A 27382-nucleotide genomic window follows, 5' to 3' on the forward strand; every position below is an offset into this window, starting at 1 on the left:
CGATTTGTATAACAGAAGGGATAAGACAAATTATTTACAGGGAAAACTAAACCACCACTGATTGTTTCTTTCTGGCCACATATTTCCTGCTGTCTGGAAAGGACACCTTTCTCCTCTGGTGAGAGAGAGGAAGTCTTTTTCCTTGTCCCAAGCAACAACCTTAGATGGGATTAAATATAATGACAGGGCCATGGCCAGACCCTCATGTTCTTTAATCCCACATCATGACATTGCCATGGGCAGGAAAAGGTACGGGTGTCTTCCCAGCATGGATCCCAGGGAACATGGATCACCAGGTCTCTTCCCAACGTGGATCCTGCAAGGGCAGATGAAGCTGGACCAGTGAACAAAGTTCTTCCTGCACTTTGGGGCAATCACAGGGTTTCCCTTAGTGGTGCCTCCGTTGGTGTTGGTTCAAGGTAGAGCTCTGGGCGAAGCTCTTCCCACACTGGGGACACTCATAGGGCCTCTCCCCAGTGTGGATACGTTTGTGGGTAATGAGGTTGGATCTGTGGCTGAAGCTCTTCCCACATTCCCCACACTCATAGGGCCTCTCCCCAGTGTGGATGCGCCGGTGCCTGACGAGGGTGGAGTTTTGCTTAAAGCCCTCCCCACAATCAGAGCAGTGGAAAGGCCTCTTATCCGTGTGAATCCGCTGGTGCCTTAGCAGAGTGGAGCTGGCCTGAAACCTCTTCCCACATTCCCCACACTCATAGGGCCTCTCCCCAGTGTGGATGCGCCGGTGAATGGTGAGGGTGGAGTTGTGCTTGAAGCCCTCCCCACAGTCGGGGCAGCGGAAGGGCCTCTCATCCGTGTGAATCCGCTGGTGCACGAGGAGAGTGGAGCTGGTCTGAAACCTCTTCCCACACTCAGGACACTCGTAGGGCCTCTCCCCAGTGTGGATGCGCTGGTGGATGATGAGGTGGGAGCTACAGCTGAAGCCCTTCCCACATTCCCCACACTCGTAGGCCCATTCCCCAGTGTGGATCATCTGGTGGCAGATCAGGCTGTTGCTCTGGCTGAAGCTCTTCCCACACTCCAAGCACTTGTAGCGCTTCTCCCCATCCTGAAGCTGCTCATGGACCACCAGCTCAGAGCCCTGGCTGGACCTCCGGCCACCTTCCCAGCACAGGGTGGGTCTTTCCTTTTCAGAGCACCCTGGGCTGGGTTTGGAGCCCCTCCTCCTGTGGGATCTCTGGGGATTTTTCTCCCTGTTGGATTCCTGAACTGTAGAGCTGCTCAGAACGGCCTTGCGCACGAGGTTGTGCCGCAGGGATTTGTCCTCCCTGGTCTCCATTCTTAGCTCCTTGTCTGGGGGAGGAAGGACAAGAAGAGGATGGGATTTGCCTCCGTGCCAGAGGGAAGGGGAAGGAGATCCCTCCAATGCGTCCCCAGCAGGACGCAGGAGAGAGGGGGAAAGGGGCAGTGACTTCCTCCTCACCTGCCTGGGATTCCTGAGGCATCTTCCTCTTCCTTGCAGCCTTCTCATCCATCCAGCCAAGGTTTGGGATGGGGAAATCCTGGTTCGGGAGAGAACAAGGAATGAGCACGTTGAGTTTGAAGGTCCCTATGTCCAAGTCCCTCTCTAGAAGTCTCCAGGGCATCTGGGTTGTCTTGGATTGAAAGGAAAGGTGTTTGCTAAGGAAAGCAGAAACCCCCATTGAAATTGATAAAAATGTAAGCAACAACCCTCTCCAAATTATTATAATCTTGATATCAAAGTGATCTCAGGTAAGCAATGAAGCAATGATCCCATAGAATTGTGTACATTACCTCTGAAGTTCCCGTGCTGTAGATGGGTCTGGTCTCTCCTCTGGGAATCCAGTGCAGAAAGACTGCCTGTGGTGCTCTGATTCCAAGATTATATCCAGTCAGGAATGCTTGGCTCCTCCCCCTGGCTGGAGCATCTCACAATGGGATGATGTCATTTTATCAGTCCTGCAGTGAGACTCAATGGCCCATTAACAGAAGATATCACCCTGGAGGAAGGATGGGTGGTGGAAGAGATAAAGAACACTGCCCCACCTGGTTTTAACAGCTGGCCCATTAACAGAAGACATCCCCCAGTTATGAGGGATGGGTGATGAAAGAGATAAAGAAAACTGCTCCACTAGTTTTTAACAGATGGTGATAGAATACATACTTTTGGTTACATCTTGCATTGCAACCCAGGACATGGGGTCCATAAAAATTGTACACCACTAAAATTTGGCCCTGAAAATGCTTACCAGAAGTTCCCCATTTCTGTTCTCTCCCTTTTGGTGTTCAGAGTTTCACCCCTGTCCCAGCTTCTGGGGGTCACGCTTGTAATGGCGGTCCCCCATCTACTCGGTCCCAGACCTCTTCAGGCTGCTGGGAGTGCCAGGAATTTGAAAAGTTCCCCCCATTTCCATCTCCCCACTTAGGGATGTTTGGGGTTTTTTGGGTCCCATGGTCCCTGCTCCCCTTATTCCCTAGTTGGGGGTGCATTGGGTCCAAGGAGACACCCTGTCCCTCTCTATTTAATTGAGGGTCCCACAAATCATGGCGCTCCTCCTCTCTGGGATCCCCACTTTGGGGTCCTCGGGGACACAGGGCTCTGCTCCTCCAGGCTGCCTCTGCCGGAAGCTGCCACTGGGAACCCCAAATGTCCCCCCAAAGGGCATTTTTTTCTCAGCTTTGGAATTCTTCATTCTCCAATAATCACCCCCAAAAAACCCAACCCAGGAACCACCCAGGATACCTGGGCCAAGCTCCCCCTCCCTCGTCACCTGTGGGATAGGGGGGTGTTGATCCCATGGATGGGGGGGCTGTGAATTCAGGGAGTGGATCCCAGCTTGACTGGGATATACTGCGCCTGAGATCATACTGGGATAACAAGCACCTAACTGGGATTACTAGGACTGTCTGGGAATGGCTATGGACATGCTGAGAGCAGCTGGGATATACTGGGAGTGTCTGTGATCATACTGGGGATGACTGGGAACACACTGGGAACAATGGGAACCATGCTGGGGACAACTGGGAGCAACTGGGAGTGACAGGGTCTACACTGGGGGCAACTCCAGCTGGGCATGACTGGGACCATGCAGGGAGCAGCTGGGATCATCTGGGGAGCAACTGGAACTACACTGGGGCCAACTGGGTGCAACTGGAATCACACTGGGAGGAACAGGGAGCAACTGGAACCATCCTGAGGGTAACTGGCATCCTACTGGGATCACAGTGGGAGCAGTTCGGCCATGCTGGGCAATACTGGGACCATACTGGCAGCAACTGGGACTGCACTCAGGGTGACTGGGAGTGGCTGGGAGCAACTGGGATCAGGCTGGAAACACCTGCGGAGTGATTAAGAGCAACTAGGATATACTGGGAGAGACTGAAACCACAGTGCAGGTAAATGGGAACAACTGGAACCATGCTGGATAATCCTGGAAGCAGCTGTGCCCATGCTGGGTCATACTGGGATCCTACTGGAACTAGCTGGGATCATACTGGGAGTGACTGCAAAGGGGCTGGCTGGGACTGGAACCATGCTGGAGGTGACTGGGAGCAACTGGGCCCATCCTGGGAGTGACAGGGAGTCACTTTGGCCATGACTGGAATCATACTGGGAGGGCCTGGGTGTGACTGGAACAATACTGGGGGTGACTGGGTGCAACAGCTCATTCTGGGAGGGACTGAGATTGTAGTGGGAGTGACTGTGATCATCCTGGAAGTGTTTTTCTGTAGATCTTACGTGTTTCTGGTCTCTTTTTATTCTCCTTATTATCCTATGTACCTGAAATATTTTTGGATATCTTAATGTTACCCAAAATCTTAAGGGCTAATGGTTTTCAGGTTAAATTAGCTAAGTTTGCAAAGTTAATGCTGTGGTAAGAGTTTTATCTTCAACTGGATTTTGTATTAAACCCTTTGCCAAAGTTCCTTGATTGTCTATATTTTGCCACTTATATTTTCTGTCATTTTGACCTCTTAGCTCAGTTGTTAGAGTATGGTGCCAGTATCACCAAGGTTGTGGGTTTGATCCTTGTGGGGCCATTCGCTTAAGAGCTGGACTTGATGGTCCTTGTGGGTCCCTTCCTACCAAGAATATTCTTTGCATCTGTCCATGTTGAGAAGATCTGGTTGGTGTTTCTCCTGTGCACTAAACTCAAGCACAGGAACCTTTGGTTGCCACCAGCATTGAAGTGTTCTGGGGTGTTACAGCCCTGCAGGCTCACAGTGACCTCTTGTTTCCATAAGGCCCCAGAGTGTCCCACTGGTCCCTTGGTTCCATGGGCCCAAGAGTGCCACAACGATCCCCTTGGTTCCACAACTTCCCATGGTGTCACACTGGCCCCTTGGTTCCATAAGGATCTGGAGTGTCACACAGGTTTATGGCATTTGTCCTTGCTGCCCCTCACATCCCACTGCCCCACAAAGAGCCCCGAGGCACCCGTGAGGGACAGGCCCTGCTGGGCCAGGCCTGGGCTCAGGGCTTGGCCTTTCTGCTTCCTCCAACCCAGCCAGGGCTTGCTCAGCATTGCAGTTCCCTGCTCAGAGCCTTTGGCTCCCGGCAATCCTGGCCTCCAGGATCTGCTCTCACCAGTCCCTGGGGAGCCTTTGGCAGTCCCTGCCCTCAGTGGGGCCAATTGAAGCTCCAAGGGACTTGGAGTTTTGCTTCTGACTCCTTGAGCAGCTTCTTCAGTTTGAAGGAGGGACAAAGGAGGATCAGGGAAAGGAGTAGGAAGCACGAGGTCAAGCACTCCCTGAATTCACAGGCCCCCACCTGTGGGATCATCACCCCCCATCCCACAGGTGACCGGGGTGGGGGAACTTGGCCCAGATATCGTGGGGGGTCCTTCTTGGGTTGTGCTTTTTGAGGGGGGATGTTTGGAGAATGAAGAACTTCAAAGCTGAATGGAAAATGCCCCTTGGGGGGATACTGGGGTGTCTCAGCATCCCTACGTGAGGAGATGGAAACAGGGGGAACTTTTCATATTCCTGGCACTCCCAGCAGCCTGAAGAGGTCAGGGACTGAGTAGACTGGGGACCCCCAGTACAAGCGTGACCCCCAGCAGCTGGGACAGGGGGGAACCCCTGAACACCAAAGGGGAGAGACGAGAGATGGGGAACACCTGGGAGGCATTTTCAGGGCTGAATCTTGGTGTTTGGGAGGTTTTTATGGACCCCATTTCCTGGGTTGCAATGCAAGTTGTAACCAAAAGTATGTATTCTATCACCATCTGTTAAAACCAGGTAGAGCAGTTTTCTTTATCTCTTTCATCACCCATCCCTCATAACTGGGGGATATCTTCTGTTAATGGGCCAGCTGTTAAAACCAGGCGGGGCAGTGTTCTTTATCTCTTCCACCACCCATCCTTCCTCCAGGGGGATATCTTCTGTTAATGGGCCATTGAGTCTCAGTGCAGGAATGATAAAATGACATCATCCCATTGTGAGATGCTCCAGCCAGGGGGAGGAGCCAAGCATTCCTGACTGGATATAATCTGGGAATCAGAGCACCAGAGGCAGTCTTTGTCCACTGGATTCCCAGAGGAGAGACCAGACCCATCTACAGCACCAGAACTTCAGAGGTAAGTTACAATCTTCTATGGGATCATTGCTTCAACAGAACCACATCTGTCACTCCAGGAGGACTGCAGCCACCATTTAATCAGACTGCTGCCAGCACCCTGACCAACAGGGTGTAAGGTCCTGACTCTGTTGGTGCGTTGCTTTTTGTTCGTTTTGTTGGGGTTTTTTTCTACTGCTGCATTTTCATTTTCCTTTCTTTAGTAAAGAACTTATATTCCTTTTCCCATATTGTTATCTGAGAGCACTTTGGTTTCAAGATTATAATAATTCGGAGGGGATGGGATACTTATATTTTTTATCCATTTCAGTGGTGATTTCTGCCTTCCTTAGCAAACTCCTTTCAAACTAAGTCACGTCAGAGGCCCAGGTGACTTCTAGAGATGGGCTTCGTAAGAGGAACCATCAAACTCATTGTGCTCATTCCTTGTTTTCTCTCAAACCAGGAGTTTCCAATCCCAAACCTTGGCTGGATGGAGAAGCAGGCTGTGAGGAAGCGGAAGATCTCCCAGGAGACCCAGGCAGGTGAGGAGGAAGTCAGTGCCCCTTTCCCCCTCTCTCCTGCTCCATCTCCCAGCCCAGCAGGGCCCCCGGCTGCAGGACAACCCCGCTGCCGACGCCGTCCTGCCGGGGACGCACTGGGGGGATCTCCTTCCCCTTCCCTCTGGCACGGAGGCAAATCCCATCCTCTCCTTGTCCTTCCTCCCCCAGACAAGGAGCTGAGGATGGAGACCAGGGAGGACAAATCCCCACGGCAGAAACTCGTGGAAGAGGCAATTTTGAGCAGCTCCACAATGCAGGAATCCAATGGGGAGGAAAAGCTCTGGAGATCCCACAGGAAAAGGGGATCCAAACCCATCCCAGGGTGCTCTGAGGAGGAAAGACCCACCCTGTGCCAGGAAGGTGGCCAGAGATCCAGCCAGGGCTCTGAGCTGGTGGTCCACGAGCGGCTTCAGGATGGGGAGAAGCCCTACAAGTGCTTGGAGTGTGGGAAGAGCTTCAGCCAGAGCAACAGCCTGATCTGCCACCAGATGATCCACACTGGGGAATGGGCCTATGAGTGTGGGGAATGTGGAAAGGGCTTCAGCAGGAGCTCCCACCTCATCATCCACCAGCGCATCCACACTGGGGAGAGGCCCTACGAGTGTCCTGAGTGTGGGATGAGGTTTCAGAGCAGCTCCAATCTCCTCCTGCACCAGCGGATTCACACAGATGAGAGGCCCTTCCGCTGCCCTGACTGTGGGGAGGGCTTCAAGCAAAACTCCCACCTCATCAGGCACCAGCACATCCACACTGGGGAGAGGCCCTACAAGTGTCCCCAGTGTGGGAAGAGCTTCTCAGACAGGTCTAACTTTGGCAGACACCAACGGATGCACCGGTAAGGGAAGCCCTGCAAGTGCCTCAAAATACAGGAAGAGCTTTGTGCGCTGCTCCAGCTTCATCCGCCCATGGAGAATCCACACTGGGAAGAGACCTGGTGATCCATGTTCCCTGGGATCCATGCTGGGAAGACACCTGTACCTTTTCCTGCCCATGGCAATGTCATGATGTGGGATCAAAGAATGTGAGACTGTGATCATGGTCCATTATATTCAATCCCATCTCAGGTCATTGCCAGGGGCAGGAAAAGGGCTACCTCTCTCTCACCAGAGAAGGGTGTCCTTTCTTGGCAGGAGGAAATACATGGCCAGGAAGAGTCAGTTGGTGGTATTTTAGTTTTCCCTGTGAATGGTTTGTCTTATCCTTTCTGTTACCAAAATTGTTTCTGTGTCTGTTTGTTCCTTATCCCGTTGCTGTTATTCATAAACTATTCTTATCCCAGCCTGGGATCTTTGCCTTTTGTGCTTTCCATGGGAGGTGGGAGGGAAGTGAGCAGCAGCGCGGTTTCAGCAGGAGCAGGAAATTGGGGAATGCCATTCCTGAAGCCCAGCCCATGGAAACCGAGCATCCCAGCTGGTGCCAGGCCTGGTTGCCATGGCAGCAGCCTTGGGAGCGGGTCCCTGGCTGGGGGCTGTGGGAACCTCTTCCCTCTGGTGCCCAGGGCCAGGAGTGGAGGGAGCGGCTGGAGCTGAGGCGGGCAGGTTTAGGCTGGATGTGAGGAAAAGGTTTTTCCCGCGAGGCTGCTGGGGCACTGAACAGGCTCCCCAGGGAAGGCTCCCAGCTCCAGGGCTGGCTGAGCTCCAGCAGCGTTTGGCCAGCGCTGCCAGGCCCAGGCTGGGATTGTTGGGGTGTCCTGTGCAGGGCCAGCAGTTGGACTGGAGGATCCCCATGGCTCCCTCCCAACTCAGCCAATTCTGTGGCTCTGGGATCCCATGAGCCTGGGGATGGGACTGCAAATGGTTGCCATGGCAAGGGGCTCTGGCTTCAGGTCTGAGACAGGCAGAGACAGGGGCTCCACAGAGACCTCCCAGGGGGTTCTGGGGATGCTGAAGAGCCGTGTGGTCAGACGCAGTCCCAGCAATTCCATGGTGACATCCCAGGGGACCCTGGGCTGCAAAGGCACCGCTCTGTCACAGGCACTCCCGGGGGCTCCACGGTGACATCCCCGGAGTCCCCAGGCTGCCAAAGAGCCGGGATGTCACAGACACTCCCTGGGCTTCCTGTCATGGGCAGAGTGAGAGCTTCAGGCAAAAGCTTTATTTCTTTATTGGAGAAACTCCTGCTGTGTCATGAGGTGGAGAAAAGACACTCAACAGCCACCAGGGATCCTCAAACCCCTCCAAGCTTCCTAGACTTTTAAATTCTTTCTAAGAGAGGAGACTGGGAGCAGCTGGATCCAAACCCAGCCCCAGAGTTTGTTAAAGGTTTATGTGTGCTGATTGGACAGGTGGAATTGAACCGTAATGTAATTATCCCCACAGGATTAACAATGGAATATCAGATATATTTATACAAATACAACTGTTACTGATTCTGAACATGATTAGACAGATTTATTTAAACCACAGAGTAAATAAAGAAAAAGAGTTATTTACTCCAGAGTTCAGGAGCTATAACAATTATTAGACTATAGTGCTCTAGGAAAAAATTTTGAAGTGAACAGGGCTTTGCTGGTGTTGTTTGAGCCCATTCCAGGCAAAGCCTCCTGCTCCAGCAGGAACTGCCTTTCCTGTGCCATGGCCAGGGCAAATCCTGCTGCAGGAAAAGCCCCAGGCCAGCCCCAAGCCAGGGAAGGGCTCGGGCACAAGTGCAGAGTGCCGTGCTGGGAGCTGTGCCAGGGACAGCCTGAGGCACCAAAGGCACCTTGGCAGCAGCAGCTGCTTCCAGGCCATGGCCAGAAGGCTCCCTTGGCACCCCGGCCTGGTGGCCAGCACTGCAGAGCTGCTGCTTCAGGGCTCATTTCTGGCTGGGCTCTGAAAAGCCACTGCTGCTCCAGGAGCCTGACTGGGAAGCAATTGGCCCCAGCACCTTGGGGACAAGATAATAATGAACAAACTCTTCATGGCAGCAGAGACAAGGCAGGGGCAGAGGAAAGGGGAGAGCCAGGCCCAGGGGACATGGCTGCAATGGTGATGGCTGTGAGGTCAGTGCCACTGCAGCAGCCTGGCTGGCCCTCAGCAGACATTCTGGCCAGGAGGGTTGTGAGGGCACCCAGCACATGAGAGAACCCACACAACAGCAATTCCATCCTTGGGGAGGGGAGGGGCTTTCACTGTGTCAGGTTGCACAGAGCTCCTGCTCTGGGAGCATTTCTGGGATGGGGCATCCATTTCTCTGGAAAAGCAGTTACAGTTTTGTGCCACTCTGATTGTAAAATATTTCCTCCTTCTAACAAATCCAAATCCACTTTTAGTCACTTTAAACATATTGATCCTTTTTCTGTCACTGCAAGATTTGGTAGAAAACAATTCTGACTAGTGTTTCCATTTTCACAGACTATGGAGAGGACCCAAAAATCTCCCAGGATGGGATTTGGAGGCCTCATCACATAAGCAGCAGGTAGAGGCTGAGGGCCCTGGGCTGTGCAGCTGCAAGGCCCCGCCAGAGGCAACTTGTGCAGCCCTTTGGCCATGGCTGCTGGCCCTGGGCCTGAGGCCAGCAGGGGACAAGTGACCCTGGCAGCCCTGGGGCCTCATTGCCTCCTTGTCCCTGCTCAGCAGCCTGGCAGGGGCCGCCCCATGGTGCTGCCCTTGGCATTGCACATCCCCACATGCCAGTGGCCCAGGAAGAGCCCTGAGCAATGAGGGAGGGACAGCATCTGCCTTGCCAGGGGCTGGGGCTCAGCCCTTGGCCCTTGCCATTCCTGAAACACATCCAGGTTTGCTCAGCACCACAGACACCTTTCCCTTGCTTGTCCCCAGCTGCCATCAGGGCCTCCAGTCTTCTGCTCTACCTGGAACCTGGGGACGCTTTCTCACTCGTGTCTCTCATTTCAACTACAAGAAACTTCAGTGTTTCCATCTGACTTGGAGCTCTTGAGGAGTTTCTGGAGCACACTCTGAGGGACTGAGTGTGATGCCAAGAGCCCCAAAGGCCCGAGAGGGTGATGAAAGTGCTGGTGCTGTGTCTGTGCTGCTGAGCTGGGCCGGGCTCCTGGCCCAGAGGCAGCTCCTGGCAAGGGCAGCGCTGCAGAGAGACAGCTCTGGCCAGGAGCAGCTCCTGAGCACAGCCCAGCAGGGCTGGGGCCCTGCCAGGGCAGCTCAGGGACACAGAGAGCAGGCCCAGACAGAGCTGCCAGGGGCTCAGCACTGGCAGGGGCTGTGGGATGTGCCAGAGGGGGCTGTGTCACAGCAGCACCTCTGTGGCTGTGTCCTGGAGCCCCAGAGCAGCTGTGATGTCAGAAAGGGGCTGTGTGACAGCTCTGAGTGGGTTGTGTGAGGTCACAGATGGGGCTGTGACATGACAGAGTTTGTTGTGTGAGGTCACTGAGCAGCTACAGCGTCATAGAGGGGATTCTGTGACATCAGAAAGCAGGGTGTGACACCGCAGTGTGGCTGTATGACATCACAGTGTGGCCTGGGTGATATCACTTAGTGGGTTGTGATGTCTCAGAGAGGGCTGTGACACCAGAGGTTAGATACAAAATATCACAGAGAGGGCTGTGACACCAGAGGTTAGATGTACAACATTACAGAGAGGGTTGTGACATCACTGAGCAGACTGTGATACCACATGGTTGTGATATGAAATCCTAGAGTGGGCAGTGACATCATAGAAGAGCCATGTGACATCTCAGGACAGGTTGTATGACATCACAGTGCTGACTGTGACATCACAGAGTGAGATATGACATCAAATGTGGCTGTGTGATATCACAGGAGGCTATGTGACATCACAAGGTGGTTTTGTGGCATATAGGAAGAGATGTGACATCACAGAATGGTGGTGTGACATCCCAGAGCAGGTTGTGTGACACCACTGAGTGGGCTGTGGCATCCCAGGTGGCTGTGTGACATCTCGAGGTCACTGGGGAGGTCACTCTGCCCCGACCTCCCTCACAGTTCCCCCCAGAGAAGTCCAACACTGCCCTTGCAGCAGCCTGTCTGCACAGAAACACTTCCAGGGCTCTCTGCATTTCCCTTCCCTCACTCTTGCCTCACTCACACACCTCCCAACAACCCACTTGGTGCTTTCAGCTGCAAGGAGTTCAAAGCTTGTCTGTCCTTCAGCAGCTGCTCTAATTCTTCCTTCAGCCAACTCTGGGGTTGTGTTTATTGTAGAACTCCCTGTGTGTCTGAAACATTCCTTGTGTGGCTCTGCCTTGGGGAAGGGGAACCTCCTTGGTGGCACCTTGGGCTTGGCACACACTTGAGGAGGGTGTCTGTTTTCCATGGGGAAACTCAGCAGTTTTAGATTGTGAAAATCAAAGAAGGAAAACCCCTCTTTGCCTGAGTGCAGCCAGTTCTGTGAGCAAAGCAGGTCCCAGGGGAGTGAGGAGAGACAGGATGGGGCTGGGGAATGTGGAGCAAGGTTGTCCCCACTGGGTCAGACCTCAAGGCACAGCTTCTCTGACCTGGCCACACCTCCTTAGGAGAGACCCTGGATCAATATCCATCACTGAGTGCTGCAATCACCTCTGCTCTAAAGAGAACAGGAATAAAATATACCCTTTAAAATAGGAATACCTATTTCCTAGAAGCTCTTTGAACTATTTCTCCATAACTATTGTAGGAAACTTTCCCAAGAACTGCACCAGACCAGAGGGAAATCAAGGCACAGCCATGGTTTATTAGGATTTGCTTGTTCCTAATGAGCCCCGTGGTGCATTTGGAGCTGAGCCCTTGAACCTCAGGGCCTGAGAGGAGATTGCACAAACCTTTCCAGGAGCCCAAGTCAGAGGAAAAACCCAAAGTGTCTCCAAGCATTAATGGGTGCCACTGAGGTCCATCCCCAACACAGGCTCCTCATGGACTCCTTGGAGGAGAGAACTGGAGGCCAGGATTGCACAAAAACCTCCCAGAGACTCAGTGTGGAAAGGAAAATCCAAAGTAGCTGAAAAAGCCCTGAGTATCTCAAAGTATTGATGAGCCCCACTGAGTGTCAATGCAAAGCTCCCAAGGGACTCGTTAAAACAGATAATTGGGGCCAAGATTGCACAAACTTCTCAGAGACTCAGGGTGGGAAGGAAAAAGGAAAGTGCCTTAAGAACCTGAAGTACCTTGAAGCATTAATGAGCCCCACTGAGTGTTGTTACTGACAAAGGCTCTCAAGGGACTAATTACAGCAGATAATTGGAGGCCAGGATTGCACAAAGCTCTCAGAGACTCCAAGGCAAAAGCCAAAGTCCTTTGAAAAAGCTGCAGTCCCTGGGAGCATGAAGGAGCCCCCAGGGCCATTCCTGAGCAAGGCTCCCCAGGGACTCCTTCCAGCAGATCCCTGAGGCCACTGGCATGTGGGCTAGGGGGGGATGCTGAGGGCAGGCCAAGGGGGTGACAGTGGCCAGCCTTGCTGGGGCTGTGCCAGGAGGCCCCAGGGCCTCAGGACAAGGTGTCTCCTCACAGCCCTTGCTGGCACAGCATTGGCTGCTGTGGCCCAGGGCACCAAGCCTTGGCTTCTCTTTGTCCCCAGCTGTCATCAGTGCCTCCAGTTCCCTGCTCTGCCTGGGGCCTGGGGACACTTTCTCAGTGTCACATCCCTCAGTGGGACCCATTTAAAGTGAAAGAAACTTTGGAGTTGGATTCTAACTTGGAGTTCTTGAGAGGTTTCTTCCCCTCCCTGTCAGGGGCTGATGTTCAGGGCCTCAGCACAAAGCCCCAAGAGGCTCATTAAAGTCCTGCTGCTGTGTCTGTGCTGCTGAGCTGGGCCGGGCTCCTGGCACAGAGGCAGCTGCTGGAAACCAAGAAGAGCTTCAAAAGCACATTTCTCTTGCTGAGCAGCTCTTCTGGCAGCCCAGCAGGGCTGGGGCACTGCCTGCAGCCACCCTGGGCACAGCCCAGAGGCACAGAGAGCTTCAATCAGTCAGGGCTGGGAAGGTGCTGAGAAGTGCCTGGGGCAGAATCCCTGCCAGCCCTTGGCACAGGAAGCCTCTGGCTGCAGGACAATGCAGCTGCAGCTCCTGGAGGCATCTCCTAAAGCTGGAACACCCCAGTGCCTACAGACTCTGTGAGTACATTCTCTGCCTGTCCCTTGTGCAGAGCAGCCAGGGGTGCCCAGGGCTGTCCTGCAGAGCAGGGTCCTGCAGCCCAGGGCGCTGTGCTGGGGCAGGGACTCTGCTGCCTGCCAGGGACAGCTCTCAGCCGGCCCGGGGAGCTGCTCCCAGCGCTGGGGAGAAGCTGTGGGGGGAAGGAGCCACCCTGAGCAGGGCAGGGGCTGCTGCTGAGAGGGGCTGTGTGGGGCAGGGCTGCTCCCAGCTCCAGTCCTGCCTGGGCACAGCTCTGGAGGTCACTTCCCAAAAGAAGGTGAGACTGGGATTGCTGTAAAGATCAGGAGCTTTCCTGAGACTGTTTTCAATTTCTTTCTTCAAGCAGGGTGGGAAAGTTGAGATGATGACAAAAAGATTTTTGCTTTTTATATATGTTTAATGTATTTTTAGATCTGTAAACTATTATTATATAGTTGTAAAATTATAATTCTTAATTAACGCTATTAAACTTCTATTATATATTTATATAACTATTATCCTTAATTATCTCTAGTATGTTTCTTAACCTTTCTCTTAGATTTTAGAACAATAATATGATTTTTTAAATATATTTCTAAAATAGTAAATGGTCTTATCATCAGAAAGAGGAGCTACAAGAAGAGCATTTTGTTTTGTAACCAGAATGTGAGCAGTCATAACAAAAAGTGGGGCAAAGAAACTCTTGGACCTACTCCAATGGGTTGACCCAGGGGTGTGTAACTGGAGCAACGGAATCCTTATTGAATGTTTCTGTTAAATATCCTAATTAATCAATCTTAATAAATTGTTGAAATAACGGGCCGGGTGTCCCACATCTCCACTGGGATACCTGGAAGCTTCCAACAAAAGTCTGTTTCTTACTATATCGTTCCAATACTGTTGCAAGGAGTTTTTTTTCTCTTTTTATTTTAGATAACAGGGGGATGAGAGAAGCAGAAGAGGAATTGTATTCCCAGAATCACAGAACATTCTGAGGTGAAATGGACACACCAGAATCTGCAAAGTAATGTTTGAACATGTACAGAGATGACAGAATTGTAAGTTTGGGTGCTCAGTCTCTCTGCTGGGAGCCTCCTAAACAGCCTAAATGCACTGCTCTGATATTGTCATTGGTATCTGGGGCTCTCAGGGAGGCTCTGGCATCTGCAGCAGCTGAGTCAGGCCCTGCCCTTGGGATTGCTGCCAGGCAGGTGTGTCCATGGGAATGGGGTGTCCCAGCTTCCCTGTGACCTGTGGGGCTGTGGGCAAAGCAGTCCATGGCAAAGGGGAATGAGCTGAGCCCCCTCCCTGAGATCCCATCATGGGCACACCTGGGCATCTCCTTGCTGTGTCCTTCCAAGCTCTGAGCTGCCCTCCTGGCTGCAAATCTGTGCCAGAGCCTCTCGGAGTTCCCTGAATGTCCCACGGGGAAGGGCAGAGATGCCACAGCTGAGGAAATGCTGTTGGCTCTGCCAAGGGAGCCGTGAGTGTCCTTGGCAGAGGGGGATGCTGAGACCTTGCCCAGAGACCTATAGAGAGGGTGAGACATTCAGGGATCCCTCTGCTCTGGGCAGGGTCTGGTTTATGCCAGGGTGACACAGGAGTGTGATTGTGCTCTGATTCCAGCCAAAGGTGCAAACCCAGGGCAGTTGGGAACAAGCCCATCCAGCCCCTCACCTTCCCTAAGCCACAGGGAATCCTTTGCCTCTCACATCTCTCAGTGGGAAATTCTGAGTGCAGCAGAAATGCTGGGGATTTCTGACCTCAGAGAAGCAGGAACGATTTGTGGGTAGGAAGACAATTCCTAAAACCAACTCCTGCCATATTTTAGAAGTGTGTGCAGATGGCAACAAACCTTCCTGCATTAGGAGTGATTCCCCTGACAAATCCTGAATTTCCAGCCTTGTCCCTCTCCTGCATGGCCACAAACCCAGGGCGGCAGGGCAGGGATGGCTCCTGGAGAGCCCCCAGACACAGGCCTGCCTGCTCCTGGCACACTCAGACAGCACAGCTGGAGCTCAGTCAGGGATCTGGGTGAAGATTTTCCCATAGCAGGAACAAAGGTGGGTGATCCCAGTCTCTCCTGATTTGTCACTATTATTTTTCTTCATGAACAGGTCCCCATGTGCAGCCACAGCAAATGTCCAACAGCAGCTCCATCAGCCACTTCCTCCTGCTGGCATTGGCAGACACGTGGCAGCTGCAGCTCCTGCACTTCTGCCTCTTCCTGGGCATCTCCCTGGCTGCCCTCCTGGGCAACGGCCTCATCATCAGCGCCGTAGCCTGCAGCCACCACCTGCACAGCCCCATGTTCTTCTTCCTGCTCAACCTGGCCCTCACTGACCTGGGCTCCATCTGCACCACTGTGCCCAAAGCCATGCACAATTCCCTCTGGGACACCAGGCACATCTCCTACACAGGATGTGCTGCACAAGTCTTTTTCTTTTTGTTCTTCATCTCAGCAGAGCTTTCCCTCCTGACCATCATGTGCTACGACCGCTACGTGTCCATCTGCAAACCCCTGCACTATGGGACCCTCCTGGGCAGCAGAGCTTGTGCCCACATGGCAGCAGCTGCCTGGGCCAGTGCCTTTCTCTATTCACTGCTGCACACAGCCAATACATTTTCCCTGCCCCTGTGCCATGGCAATGCCCTGGGCCAGTTCTTCTGTGAAATCCCACACATCCTCAAGCTCTCCTGCTCCAAATCCTACCTCAGGGAACTTGGGCTCATTGCTGTTAGTGCATGTTTAGCACTTGGCTGTTTTGTGTTCATTGTTTTCTCCTATGTGCAGATCTTCAGGGCTGTGCTGAGGATCCCCTCTGAGCAGGGACGGCACAAAGCCTTTTCCACCTGCCTCCCTCACCTGGCTGTGGTGTCCCTGTTACTCAGCACTGGCACATTTGCTTACCTGAAGCCCCCCTCCATCTCCTCCCCATCCCTGGATCTGGCAGTGTCAGTTCTGTACTCGGTGGTGCCTCCAGCCCTGAACCCCCTCATCTACAGCCTGAGGAACCAGGAGCTCAAGGCTGCAGTGTGGAGAATGATCACTGGATGGTTTCAGAAACGTTAAACTCCTGGAACATTTCTGAAAATCACTTATAATAAAAATCACCTTTGATACTTCCTGTTGGTTTAATTTTGGAGGTTTTCTGTGTTTTCCTTTTTTAATCCTGTCCACAAAGCAATGTTATTATTTGTGCCATTTCTCATTTTGTTTCTCTCCACCATCCCTGTGGCCAAAGACTGTGTCAATGAGGCGCTGTACTCTTGGTGGATTTAAAGGAACTAAAGGATCTCCCAGCAAAGTTTTCTCCCAAGATCCCCCTTTTTTTCCCTTCTCTGCAGCTGCAGCAGCAGTGTCTGTGTGCAGAGCTGGGGGCAGATCAGTGCTGGCACAGCAGCTGTGCCCAGGAGCAGCAGCACTTGGTGTTGCCAGTGCTGCTCCCGTGCCACTGCCCCGCTGCCCTCCTGGCCCTGGTGTTGCTGCAGGGCCTGAGTGCTCTCAGGGCCGGGCACAGCCCTGGGGGTGGCAGTGCCGGGGCTGCAGCAGGGACAGGCCATGGGCACTGCTGGGGCAGCGCTGACGCCTCAGGGCAGGGCCTGGGGGCTCCAGGCTCCTTGCCCAGGCTCTCTCAAGAACACGGCCAGGCCAAAGCTCAGCACAGAAAACCCCCGTGAGCAGCCCCAGGCTGGCCGTGGGCAGGCTGGGGGCAAACAGCATGGCTGGGGCTCTGCAAGGTCCCTGGGGGAGACGGGAAGGAGCAGCAGAGCAGGGGCTGATCCATCCCCACTGCGCTGGACACCCCAGGGCAGCGTCCCAGAGCGTCCTCATGGAGCTGCCAACAACATCCCCCTGTGCAGCCCTGGCCTCTCCCCCCAGCTCAGAGAGGTGCTGCATCCTTGCAGGCACATGTCATGAATAAAATCTCTCAAGAAATCCACCCCGGATAAAATACTGTGTTTAGTTAGGTACAGTTAATGTTCTTATCCCATTTGTAAACCTTGTACCCCTTGTTTGCTCCGATGGTTATTAGTAATGTTAATTACTTACCAGTTTCTGAAGTGTTTTAAAGGTTCTTATGAGATGTTCCTGTACCCTTTCCCCTTACTTCCCTGCTACCTTGTAAAACAGCTGCTCCCATGGGGGCTAAATCCAACTAACAAAAGCAACCCATTAGAAAGGTATGCCACAGAACCTGACAACTCCCATGGTCCCTGTGCCACACTAGAACAAAGAAACTCCCAGGAAGCTGTGCAATTGAGTAAAATGCAAACTAAGGCATGCAGGACACCAAAACAACGAGCTAACAGAGGAATAAAAGGACAAGGAAACATATTAGAGCAAGCTATGATGCAAGATCATCTCCCTGCATCACCTAAGCCTGCTTAGAAACTATCTTCCTGCATCACCATGACCTAAAGAGGACTGGAAAGGACTGACAGCCCTAGACAGCAAACCAGGACAACAGGTCCCTGACTACTCTCATGAGGACAGAAGCCCCAGCTCTGCAGCGTGTGCTGCAAAGCTGAATTGTGTCTCCTCCTTGGAGCTGACAGTGTGGGAATGGCTGTGGTGCAAACAACCCCTTGGGCCCCTGCACCCCAAGAGCTGAATCCTAATAATGGCATCAAACGGGAGTTTTGTCTCCTGGCCAATTTCTTTCAATTACCGTGTGCCGCATGGGCCGTGGCCGAGGGGGCCTGGACCCACCCGGAGCTCCTCCCGGAGCCCAGCGGACTCCAGCTCAGCGGGGGCCGGCAGCGGGGCACGGCTTAGGCTCGGCAAGGTGTGAGCAGCCGTGGTCCGGCCCAGCCTCAGCCGGGGTCCCGCAGCCTCCCGTCCCCACCCGGTCACTGCTGGGGCCAGCCCGGCCCCGCCAGGCCGAGCCTGTGCGATTCAGCCCTTCTGGGACACAGGGCCAGAAAGGCTTCAGCCCTGAAGCAGCAGGCTTTGAGTTCAAGCCTTGGGAAGCACTTCCCAAAGGCTTGATGGCAATTCATATGTTCATCAAGTCACCCCACTGAAAGTTATGTTTCTGGAATCTTCCTGTATCTCTCCCCCGTTTGGTTGCAATTTGTCACAGTATTTTGCATCTTTCTAACCCTAGTCTGTGTCTGGACCCATGCCCTCAGACTGCGCCCTCACACCTCCCCTAGATATTGTTGTGTCTGCCCCTAGGCCTGGTCTTTGCACTTTGCTCCTGTGCTGCGCAGGCTTTATGGGCCTCATCCCTACTTGATTTTCTTATTCCAGTTGGTTTTGGGGACTCCAGCGAACCCGCTCCTTTAATTTCCTCCTCGGTTGCCCGGGTGTCGGGGGACCTTGAAGCTTTAAGGATTGTTGTGGCCACTGTCAGCACAACTGCAAGGGCCGCAGTGCAGCGGGGCCCGGCCTGACCGGCAGCCGGGTACCTCCTCAAAGGTGGAAGCAAGAGAGAGATTTCCCTGGCTTGCCTGTCTGCAAAATGTCAATCTCACCGAGGTGGATCCAGCTTTTTAAATGCTTTAATAGGTAGTCAGTTCCCACAGCTAGCCAGCTCTTGGATTTTGCTTGGCACAGAGGCAGCTCTCGCTTAGCAGCTCCTCTCAGTAAAATCATTTCCATGGGGGGCTTCTTCCCTGCTCACCAAATAAAAATTCATGCAAAAGCAACACAAACTGTTCTTCCTGTCCTCCTATCTTTGCCAGAGAGTGCCTTTCAAAGGGATAATAATTGGGAGGGAGGGGGTTTACATTTTCCATTGCAAAGGAGCCTCCTGCCTCCCTTAGCAGGCCCCTGTCTTTCAAACGAAGACACACACGGTCTCCTTTTGCACCTTCACTTGGCCCCAGCCACTCCTGATCATTTGAAGGAGCGGCTCAGAAGAAGGGGCTGCAATCCCCCAAGGCCTGGGCTGCTCCAGGCCGCTCCTGGTGCCTTGGGCTGTTGAAGGGGTGCCGGGGTAGCCTTTGTGACACAGGCACGGGGTGCCAGGGTGGCCTTTGTGACACAGGCACGGGGTGCCGGGGTGACCTTTGTGACACAGGCACGGGGTGCTGGGGTGGCCTTTGTGACACAGGCACGGGGTGCTGGGGTGGCCTTTGTGACACAGGCACGGGGTGCCGGGGTGGCCTTTGTGACACAGGCACGGTGCGTCAGGGGCCGTGGTGACGCGGGACCTTGCGGTGCCCAAAGTCCATTGTGACATGGCAGAGCCCCGCCCCGGCTGGGGGGTATATAAAGGGCTTGTGGGGCCTGGGTCAGTCCCAGGACAGTGGCTGTGTCCAGGTACCTGTGTGCGCCAGAGGACTGCAGGCACGGAGGAGGAGAAGGCGAAGCCCAAGTCCCAGCCCCCCAGGCCCTGGCCCGGCTCACAGAGAGCCCAGGCCTTGAGGGAGCAGCAGGAGGAGGCTGAGAGGGCGAGCAGAGGGAGGAGAGGAGCCGTGGAGTCCTGCGCTGAGGAAGAGCCAGAGCTCTGCCGAGGAGAAATGAACAAGTTCCAGCAAGGGACTCCAGGGGAAGCCTGCACTGAGCCACAGCTGTCCCCAGGAGAAGCCCAGAGCTGCCAGGAGCTCTCTGAGTGGGATGAAGGCCTTGAGCAAGAGCTGGTCTGAGTATGGGGGAGCTACTGGCATTTCTGGGACTGGGATGAGGGCAGGGAGCAAGAGCCCTCCCCAGCTGTCTCCGAGTGGGGCGAGTGCAGGGAGCAGGAGCCGTGGCAGGCGGACAGCGATCACTGTCAGGAATTCTCAGATTGGGAAGAATCTCCTGAGCAGCGGCTGTCCCCAGGAGAAGGCACGAGCCGCCGGGCACTCTTGGACTGGGAAGCTTGCCGCAAGCAAGAGCTGTGCCAGGATGGCCAGGAGGTGACTGGAGGCAAAGCAAAGAGAAAATCCTCCAGGTCCAGCTGGGATGATGACAGTGATGGAGAGCTGGCTCAGGACAGCAGGGGATACTGCGACATCCTGTGCAGCCAGCTCAAGGCCTGGCAGCGGGAGGACGATGACTGGGATGAGGTGAGCGTCCTGGAGCTGCACGAGGAAGGAGAAGAGGCCAGGCAGCAGAGACTGGCAGATTTAGCCCAAGAGGGAATCCTGCTGCCTGTCCCTCGAGAAGCTTGGGTGGAGTGCCAGGAGCCCGAGCTGTGCCCGCAAGAGCAACTCTGTGCCGGGCCTGGCCCTCTGGCAGCCCAAGCCACGGTGGAAGATGTCTCTTCTCCTGGGCAGCCGCTTCCCCACAGGAAAGGCCGCTAGCTCTTGAGGCGTGCACTGCGGGAGCTGCAGGGGCTGCAGGGGCTGCAGGGGCTGTTCCGCTGCCCCTGCCTGGCGGCACAGCCACAGGATCAGTGCCCGCTGCCAGCAGCGCCGGGCTGCAGATGGCGGCTGCCCCGCGGCCTGCCCGGCGCCCCGAGGGAGCCGCACGGGCTGCCCCGGCCTGCGCTGGCCCTGCGGGCCGAGTTGGCCCCAGCCGCTCTGCGGCACCCCCGGGGCGGCTCCCTGAGGGCACATGGCAGCCCAAAGCGGCACCCGAAGGGGGACCCTCACTGCCGGGGCTCAGCGCCGCATCCCGGCCCATCGTCCGGCCGGGAAGGCACCTGGAAAGTCATTGGCTCCCAGCGGCAGCCTGGCACCGCCAGCGGCACCCCTGCACCGGGTCCCCGAGGGCCACAGCCACACGGCTCTTGGCCCTTTGCAGGGACACTGGCTCCAGCTCCTCCCTGCTGGACTCCAAGGCCATTTCCTCTCCTCCGGAAAGGACTCCATGCTGATCCTGGGGCACTTTGGCCATGAGGAATGGACACAGACAGGAGGTGCTGCTCCCAGGACACGACGGCGGCCTGCTAGACTGCAACACACACAATTCTAACAAAAGAAAAGAAAGTTGTGTTTAGGAAGTAGTAGTAGAAAAGAAAAAAACCCCAAACCCCGCCCCCCCTCCCCCCCCCAAAACCTGCATAAGACTGTCCAGAAACCAAAAAATGATAAAGAATAAGAATAGGAATATTAGGAAGAAGAGGTAGAAGCTGAAGTAGATGAAGACGTAGTAGTACTTAAACCATGGAAAATTAAGAATAAGAATAAAACGTTGGAGTCTGGAATACAGAGTGTGTGCTCTTGTTTCTGATACTTAGTTATAAGATCCAGGTATAAGTTCCCCCAGGCAGGGCAGGTCCCTGGGTGCTGCCCCTGGCCCAGATAGTTTTCAGATGGGAAAAACTATCAGAAGTAAGGTTTTAGAAGACAAAATGTCTTCCCTGTTGACAGCACCGTAAGGAATAGCTGCAGGGCAGAGTTTTAAAAACAAAGGTTGTCTTGACCTCTCTACAGCCTTGCATGGTGTTCAGCATGATAGATCAGGGGAAAAAATATTATAGTGGTGTGGCAGCAGCCTCAGGGAGACAAAGAGTTACACTGTCCCACCCCAAAGCCCTTGAGAAGGGCAGCCCAGGTGTTCTGATTGGGTTTGAGTCCCTGCAGTGTTCTCCCTTGCTGTGCTTCTACTGGTCCCTGACCCTGAACTCCACCCACAAAGGTGGGGACCCTTGAGAGTTCTGTCCCTCAAAAACCCCTGCTGTGCCTCTGTTCGGGGCTCTCTGTTCTGGACCTGACTTTGTTCCCATGCTGAATAAATGGTTTCATGAACTGGGAGCCCGTCTTGGTTGGTGTTTGATGCTGGTCCCCAGAATCCTGCTGCTTCCCTGGACGAGATCCTGAGGTTGCTGACTGCAACATATGGTGAGAGATTGCGTGGCATCCAGTGAAGCAAGAGAACAGCAGGACCCAGCTCCATGGACACCTCGTAAGTCACCGGCTGATGGCCTGAGAGCCGGCGAGACCCCCGCCTAAGAAATGAGGACTCGAGAGTACCTGGCAGGAAGGCTGGGTTGGGAGTGCCTCAGGCATGGGGACGAAAAGGGCTTACGGAGGTGTGGGAGCCGAGACCAGACACTGGGACACCTTACATCACCCAACGAGACATATTATGGACGATTATATTAACATTATGGACGATTTTGGATGGTATGGCTCTTCTGGTGGACTGTTTTTGTCTTCTGTGAAGTTCCTTTTTTTTTTTTTTGGTGTATACCTCCCTGTACCTTCCCCTTTCCTCTGTTCCTAAGGGCAGGACAAAGGGTGAAAAAAGCCAAGATGGCTCAGGGCTGCTGCCAACTCCCCGTCACCCCGGTGTCTTTCTGCCATCCCATCCCCTGTTTTCCTGAAGGCAGACAAGGGACGGAGAACATCCAGAGTGATGCGGGTCTGCTGCCATCTGCCCGCCGTTCCGTGTCCTCCTTCACCCCCTGTCTTTCCATATTCCCCGTTCCCTGGCTGGGAAAGTCCGTCCTGGACCCCCCCCCATCCCAAGATGGCTCTGGCCACGCGGTCTGGGATTCCTTGTTTCCCGCCTTGCTCCTTCTTTTCCAGCCCCGAACCTTCCCTTCCCCCAGTAACTCCTGCTTCGCTCCCACCCCTTTGTTCGGTGCTCCACCCCTGGGGGCTCTGCCTTTTCCATCCTGGGCAACACTCCTCTGGGGAAATCAAAACTGGAACCGGAGCTCCCAAAGCCAGTGTTTCACCGAGATCATCTAAAGCAGCGATGCCCATATGGGAACCAGAGCCGAAACTGGAGATGGAAGAACTCTGCCCCTCGTGAGAGGAGATCTAAGAGCTGCACCCTTCCTCAAAGAGAATCCTAAACTGCAAGAGACTGAACTAAAAAACCATTATGTTTGCATTAAGTACCATCACTGTTTAATTTGCCCAGCGTGGTCCGAGATTGAAATGTTTGTTTTCAGTATTGTTTTTTCTGTTTGCTTAATGTGTTTTGTTACTGAGTTTTTGGTGTCCCACAAAGCAAAGCGGGTGCTCTGTGGAGGAGGTGAGATTTTAAGGTATATGTTTGGAAACATTTTAAGCTCCTAATTAAAATAAAAAAAAAAAAAATTAAAAAAAAATAAAAAAGGAGCAGATGTGGCAGCGGCCTCAGGGGAGACAAAGAGTTACATTGTCCCACCCCAAAGCCCTTGAGAAGGGCAGCCCAGGTGTTCTGATTGGGTTTGAGTCCCTGCGGGGTTCTCCCTTGCTGTGCTTCTACTGGTCCCTGACCCTGAACTCCACCCTCAAAGGTGGAAACCCTCGGGGGTTCTGTCCCTCAAAAACCCCTGCCGTGCCTCTGTTCAGAGCTCTCTGTTCTGGACCTGACTTTGTTCCCATGCTGAATAAATGGTTTTATGAACGGGAGCCCGTCTCGGTTGGTGTTTGATGCTGGTCCCCAGAATCCTGCTGCTTCCCTGGACGAGATCCTGGAGTTGTGGACTGCAACAGCAGGGTATTGGATGAAATACACAAATTGACACATTGGGGGACGCAGGGTCTATGTGACCATTTCTTGAGGGAGAACATCTGCATAGGGGTTTATGATATAGCAAAGGCCATCACTCAGGGCTGTGTAACGTGTCAAAGGGTAAACCAACGAGTGATGATGAAACCCGTACCAGGGGGGAGGGAACTAGCGGAGAGACCCTTCCAAAATGTGTAAATTGATTTCACAGAAATGCCTCTAGCACAGGGATACAAACACCTGCTAGTGATCGTAGATCACCTGACCCATTGGCCAGAGGCTTTTCCCACTTGGAATGAAACAGTAAGAGTAGTAGTCAAAATACTTTTGGAACATATTGTCCCCAGGTATGGGTTAATCAATAACATAGACTCGGACCAAGGCCCCCATTTCACTGCCCGTGTCCTCCAGGAAACCACTGAAGCCCTGGGGATAAAGTGGAGGTTACACACCCCATGGCATCCCCAGAGCTCCGGTCGGGTAGAATGCATGAATAAGACCATAAAAACGACCTTAACCAAGCTGACTCTGGAGACTAAATTAGATTGGATAAAATGTTTCCCTTTGGCTTTATTACAGATAAGAACCCGACCTCGAGCAGATTTAGGGGTATCCCCCTATGAAATGTTATTTGGACTCCCCTTCCTAATTACTCCTTACAGCACTGCCCAGTATACTGAAGGGGAAGAAACCTCAAGGAGGTATTTGGAAACTGTTGCTAAAACTTTAGAAAACCTCAGGAAAAAAGGGTATCTCCCTCAAACTCCTCCCTTTGAGGTAGACACACACCATATTAACCCTGGGGATTGGGTATTGGTAAAATCTTGGGCTAACTCTCCTCTCACTCCAAAGTTTGAAGGATCCTACTAAGTTCAACTCACCACACATACGGCTGTGAGAACCCGGGAAAAAGGGTGGACACACGTGACTCGAGTTAAAGGACCAGTGGCACCACCAGATGGGGAAGTCAACTCCGAAAAAGATCCCTCTAACTGGACTGTTGTCCCCAACGCCAAGGACTTGAAAATAACCTTAAGAAGGAAACCCAGAGACTAAAGTCCCCAATCAGGAACTGGAATTACAACAGTTGTTGTTAAGTGTTCTCTTGGCTGCTACATTTGTGGTTAAGTGTTTCTTTAAAGTCTGTGAACTAATGTTAAAGTGTTTTCCAGTTGTGGTTAACTTGTAACTATTATTATCATTATTATTATTATTATTATTATTATTATTATTATTATTTGAAAAAGTAAAAGAACCCCTCCCACCCGAATAAGGCTCCAATTTCCTAGCCAAGACTATATTCCTCCCTGGGCAGCTTTTCCCAAGACCAAAACCGACAACAGTAAAAAGGAGAAGGACAAAAAAAATAATAAAGCTGTAAGCCTCGGACTCAGACCCCCAAAAAAGTGTGAGGAAACCCCAAGAGGCAAGACCAGGGGAGATCAAACATGGTTCCTGCTGGACTCTTGGGAGTCACGGACTGCAGGGAGCCTAAAAGGATCATCACAAGGCTCATGGTAGGTCTGGTGATAGCAATGCACCTCACCAATGCCATGGGGACAGACTCTTGCATGAAATGTTATTATCCCTTGTATGATGGGGAAAATCTAGGGTCCCTGGTAAGGGTCCACACAAACTTGAGTCCTTCTTGTTATAACAAATCACAATTAGAAGAATGCCAAGAAAACGGAAAAACATATTGGATTACCAGAAATACGGCCACTTTTAGAGAACGTCTTTTGGGAGACTGTCCCATGAGGGATACTTGGCTGTGCTTTGAAAAGAACGAACCAGTAAAAGGTGAACCTGATGTGGTAAAGGAGAAAAGAGTGGACATGAGGGTGGGAAATGAAGAATGGGAAAATTTGAGTGGGAAGAACTTGTTCATTGATTTAGTTGAAAACATCAGCAAGGAATTAAATATAACTGATTGTTGGGTATGTGGGAGTACTAAAATGTCTGATATTTGGCCCTGGGAGGGAATTAGCTTGAAACCTTGAGAAATTCTAAGCATAAAATGAACTGGGGAAGGCCAAAGCACACCAGGGTATAGGAGAAGAGAAAAATGGGAATTAAAGGCTAAGGTAATTGGGGAAGACTGTATTCTACAAATTGGAAAAAGATATAGAACCCTGGTGGGCCAGATGGCATGCAAAAGATATAACGAAGAATCTAGGAACTAAATGGGTTCCCCCAGGAGCCCAACCTAAGATATTGATCCTTAGAGAAGAGGGAAAAAGGGTGCATTCATCACAAAGGATATAACCTTTATGAATGTGCAGAAAAAGGGATCAATCCCTTCTGGGGAATTAGAAGCCTATCAAAGCATTGGGAGTACCCCTATGAAGACAGGGAGGGTTTTTGGGAAGCCCCAGATGATTTCTTTTGGATCTGCGGGGATGCAGCTTATACACATCTACCAGGAGACTGGTCAGGTAGCTGCACGATTGGGGTGATAAAGCCAGCTTTCTTCCTGCTCCCAAAAGAGGCTGGCTCAGAGCTTGGAGTACCACTATATGACAACCTAAAGAGGCCCCTAAAAAGGAAGAAGAGGAGTGTAATAAGCACAGGAGGGACCCAGAATTGGAAAGGAACAGTCTGGACCCTGGAGGAAATAATAAGAACTTATGGGCCAGCGGCCTGGGCCCAGGATGGGTCCTGGGGATATAGGACCCCAATATACATGTTAAACAGAATAATCAGGCTCCAAGCTGTAATTGAAATAACATGGAACAAAACAGCCCTGGCCCTTGATCATATAAGTGACCACCTCTCCCAGACCTGATGTACCTGGTGTACCAACTCCGACTGGCAGTAGATTACCTTCTCGCTGATGAGGGGGGAATCTGTGGAAAGTTCAACACCCCTGAATGCTGCCTAGAAATAGATGATAAAAGTGAAGTAATCTGGAACATTTCTAAAGAGATCAGAAAAATCTCCTACGTAGGGAACCAAGAATGGATGCCGATCCTGAATACTGATTGGTGGGATAGTTTCTGGTCCTTTAAGGGCTGGTGGAAAAAGGTGGCATTCATTGGTATAGCGGGACTAGCAGGACTGTTGTTTCTTCCCTGCGTCATCCCGTGTTTGATCAGAATAATTACCTCAGTAATAGAGTCTAGCAGCACGATCTACAACTCGTTAGAAATAACCCAAGAGAAGGGAAAAACTAAGATCCTAATGTTAGAAAGTTCAGAGCTGAAAGAAGCAAAAAGGGTATATGACCAATACCAAAGACTAAAGAAATTTCACTACCAGGAGCCTGAACTAACAAATTGACACAGGCTGATGCCTGGTCAAATTAAAAGAGGGGGGATATTGTTATAAATAAAAATCCCAATGTTCAAATTATATGTTCCTGTTTCAATCCCAGTTTAGGTCCCTGGATAAGGGGTTTTGGTGTTGTAAATCCCAAAAGGGTTCACTGTTAAGGAGTTCGTACTTGTTTTATCCTTGCATTTGTATCCCCATCCCTTATTCTCTTCCAACCCGTCAGGCAATTTAGCCGCTGCTGCCCAGGATGAACTTCCCCATTTCCCATAAAGACTTGCACACGGGTGCATATTAAAATCATATTACCACCTGGGAGCAAAGACAGCCCTGGACAACGAGCCACGCTCAGGGAACATCTGGAGGACCCCACTGTGGAGGCAGCGGGGACCTGGGGAGACTGGGTGCGCCAATCTCAGTCTGGCAAGCTGGTTGCCATGACCTGGGCAGGACTTGAGAGGGAAGACACCCCTAGACCTTTGAGCCTAAGACAGAGTCTTTGGGTGATCCTGGCGAGGATAGAGGCTCCAGTCCTGCTGACAGTGGATGACGACAGGCCTGCGTGATCCTCCTCCTTGACGTCGACTACGGGGAGCAGCGGCGGCATGCACCCCAAGCCCCCACCTCTGGGCCCAGTTCTATCTAATAAAGGTTTGTTAAAGGGAGCCGAAGGTCTCCTGGCCCTTTAATTT

At 52.6% G+C, this 27382-nt stretch overlaps 2 protein-coding genes across 4 annotated transcripts in view; one reads left to right on the forward strand and one right to left on the reverse strand.

The window, feature by feature from the left end:
• Positions 1–16404, forward strand: part of LOC147646404 (olfactory receptor 14I1-like) — a 186438-nt gene extending 170034 nt beyond the window's left edge. The window contains exons 2-4 of one of the 3 annotated variants that reach the window (XM_086873492.1): positions 12969–13098; positions 14030–14154; positions 15214–16404. In XM_086873492.1, coding sequence (XP_086729618.1) covers positions 15237–16169 — 933 coding nt within the window. In that variant the 5' untranslated portion in view covers positions 12969–13098; positions 14030–14154; positions 15214–15236 and the 3' untranslated portion in view covers positions 16170–16404. Of the gene's footprint in view, positions 1–12255; positions 13099–14029; positions 14155–15213 lie in introns of those variants that run through there. The other 2 variants (XM_086873491.1, XM_086873493.1) reach the window with 2 other exon arrangements.
• Positions 389–27382, reverse strand: part of LOC147646411 (uncharacterized) — a 584263-nt gene continuing 557269 nt past the window's right edge. Inside the window, 1 exon segment of the mRNA XM_086873464.1 lies at positions 389–1025. Coding sequence (XP_086729590.1) covers positions 389–1025 — 637 coding nt within the window.

The sequence above is a fragment of the Cyanistes caeruleus genome, unplaced genomic scaffold (assembly GCF_971803275.1).
Source record: "Cyanistes caeruleus unplaced genomic scaffold, bCyaCae1.hap1.1 HAP1_SCAFFOLD_99, whole genome shotgun sequence".
Classification (NCBI taxonomy): domain Eukaryota; kingdom Metazoa; phylum Chordata; class Aves; order Passeriformes; family Paridae; genus Cyanistes; species Cyanistes caeruleus.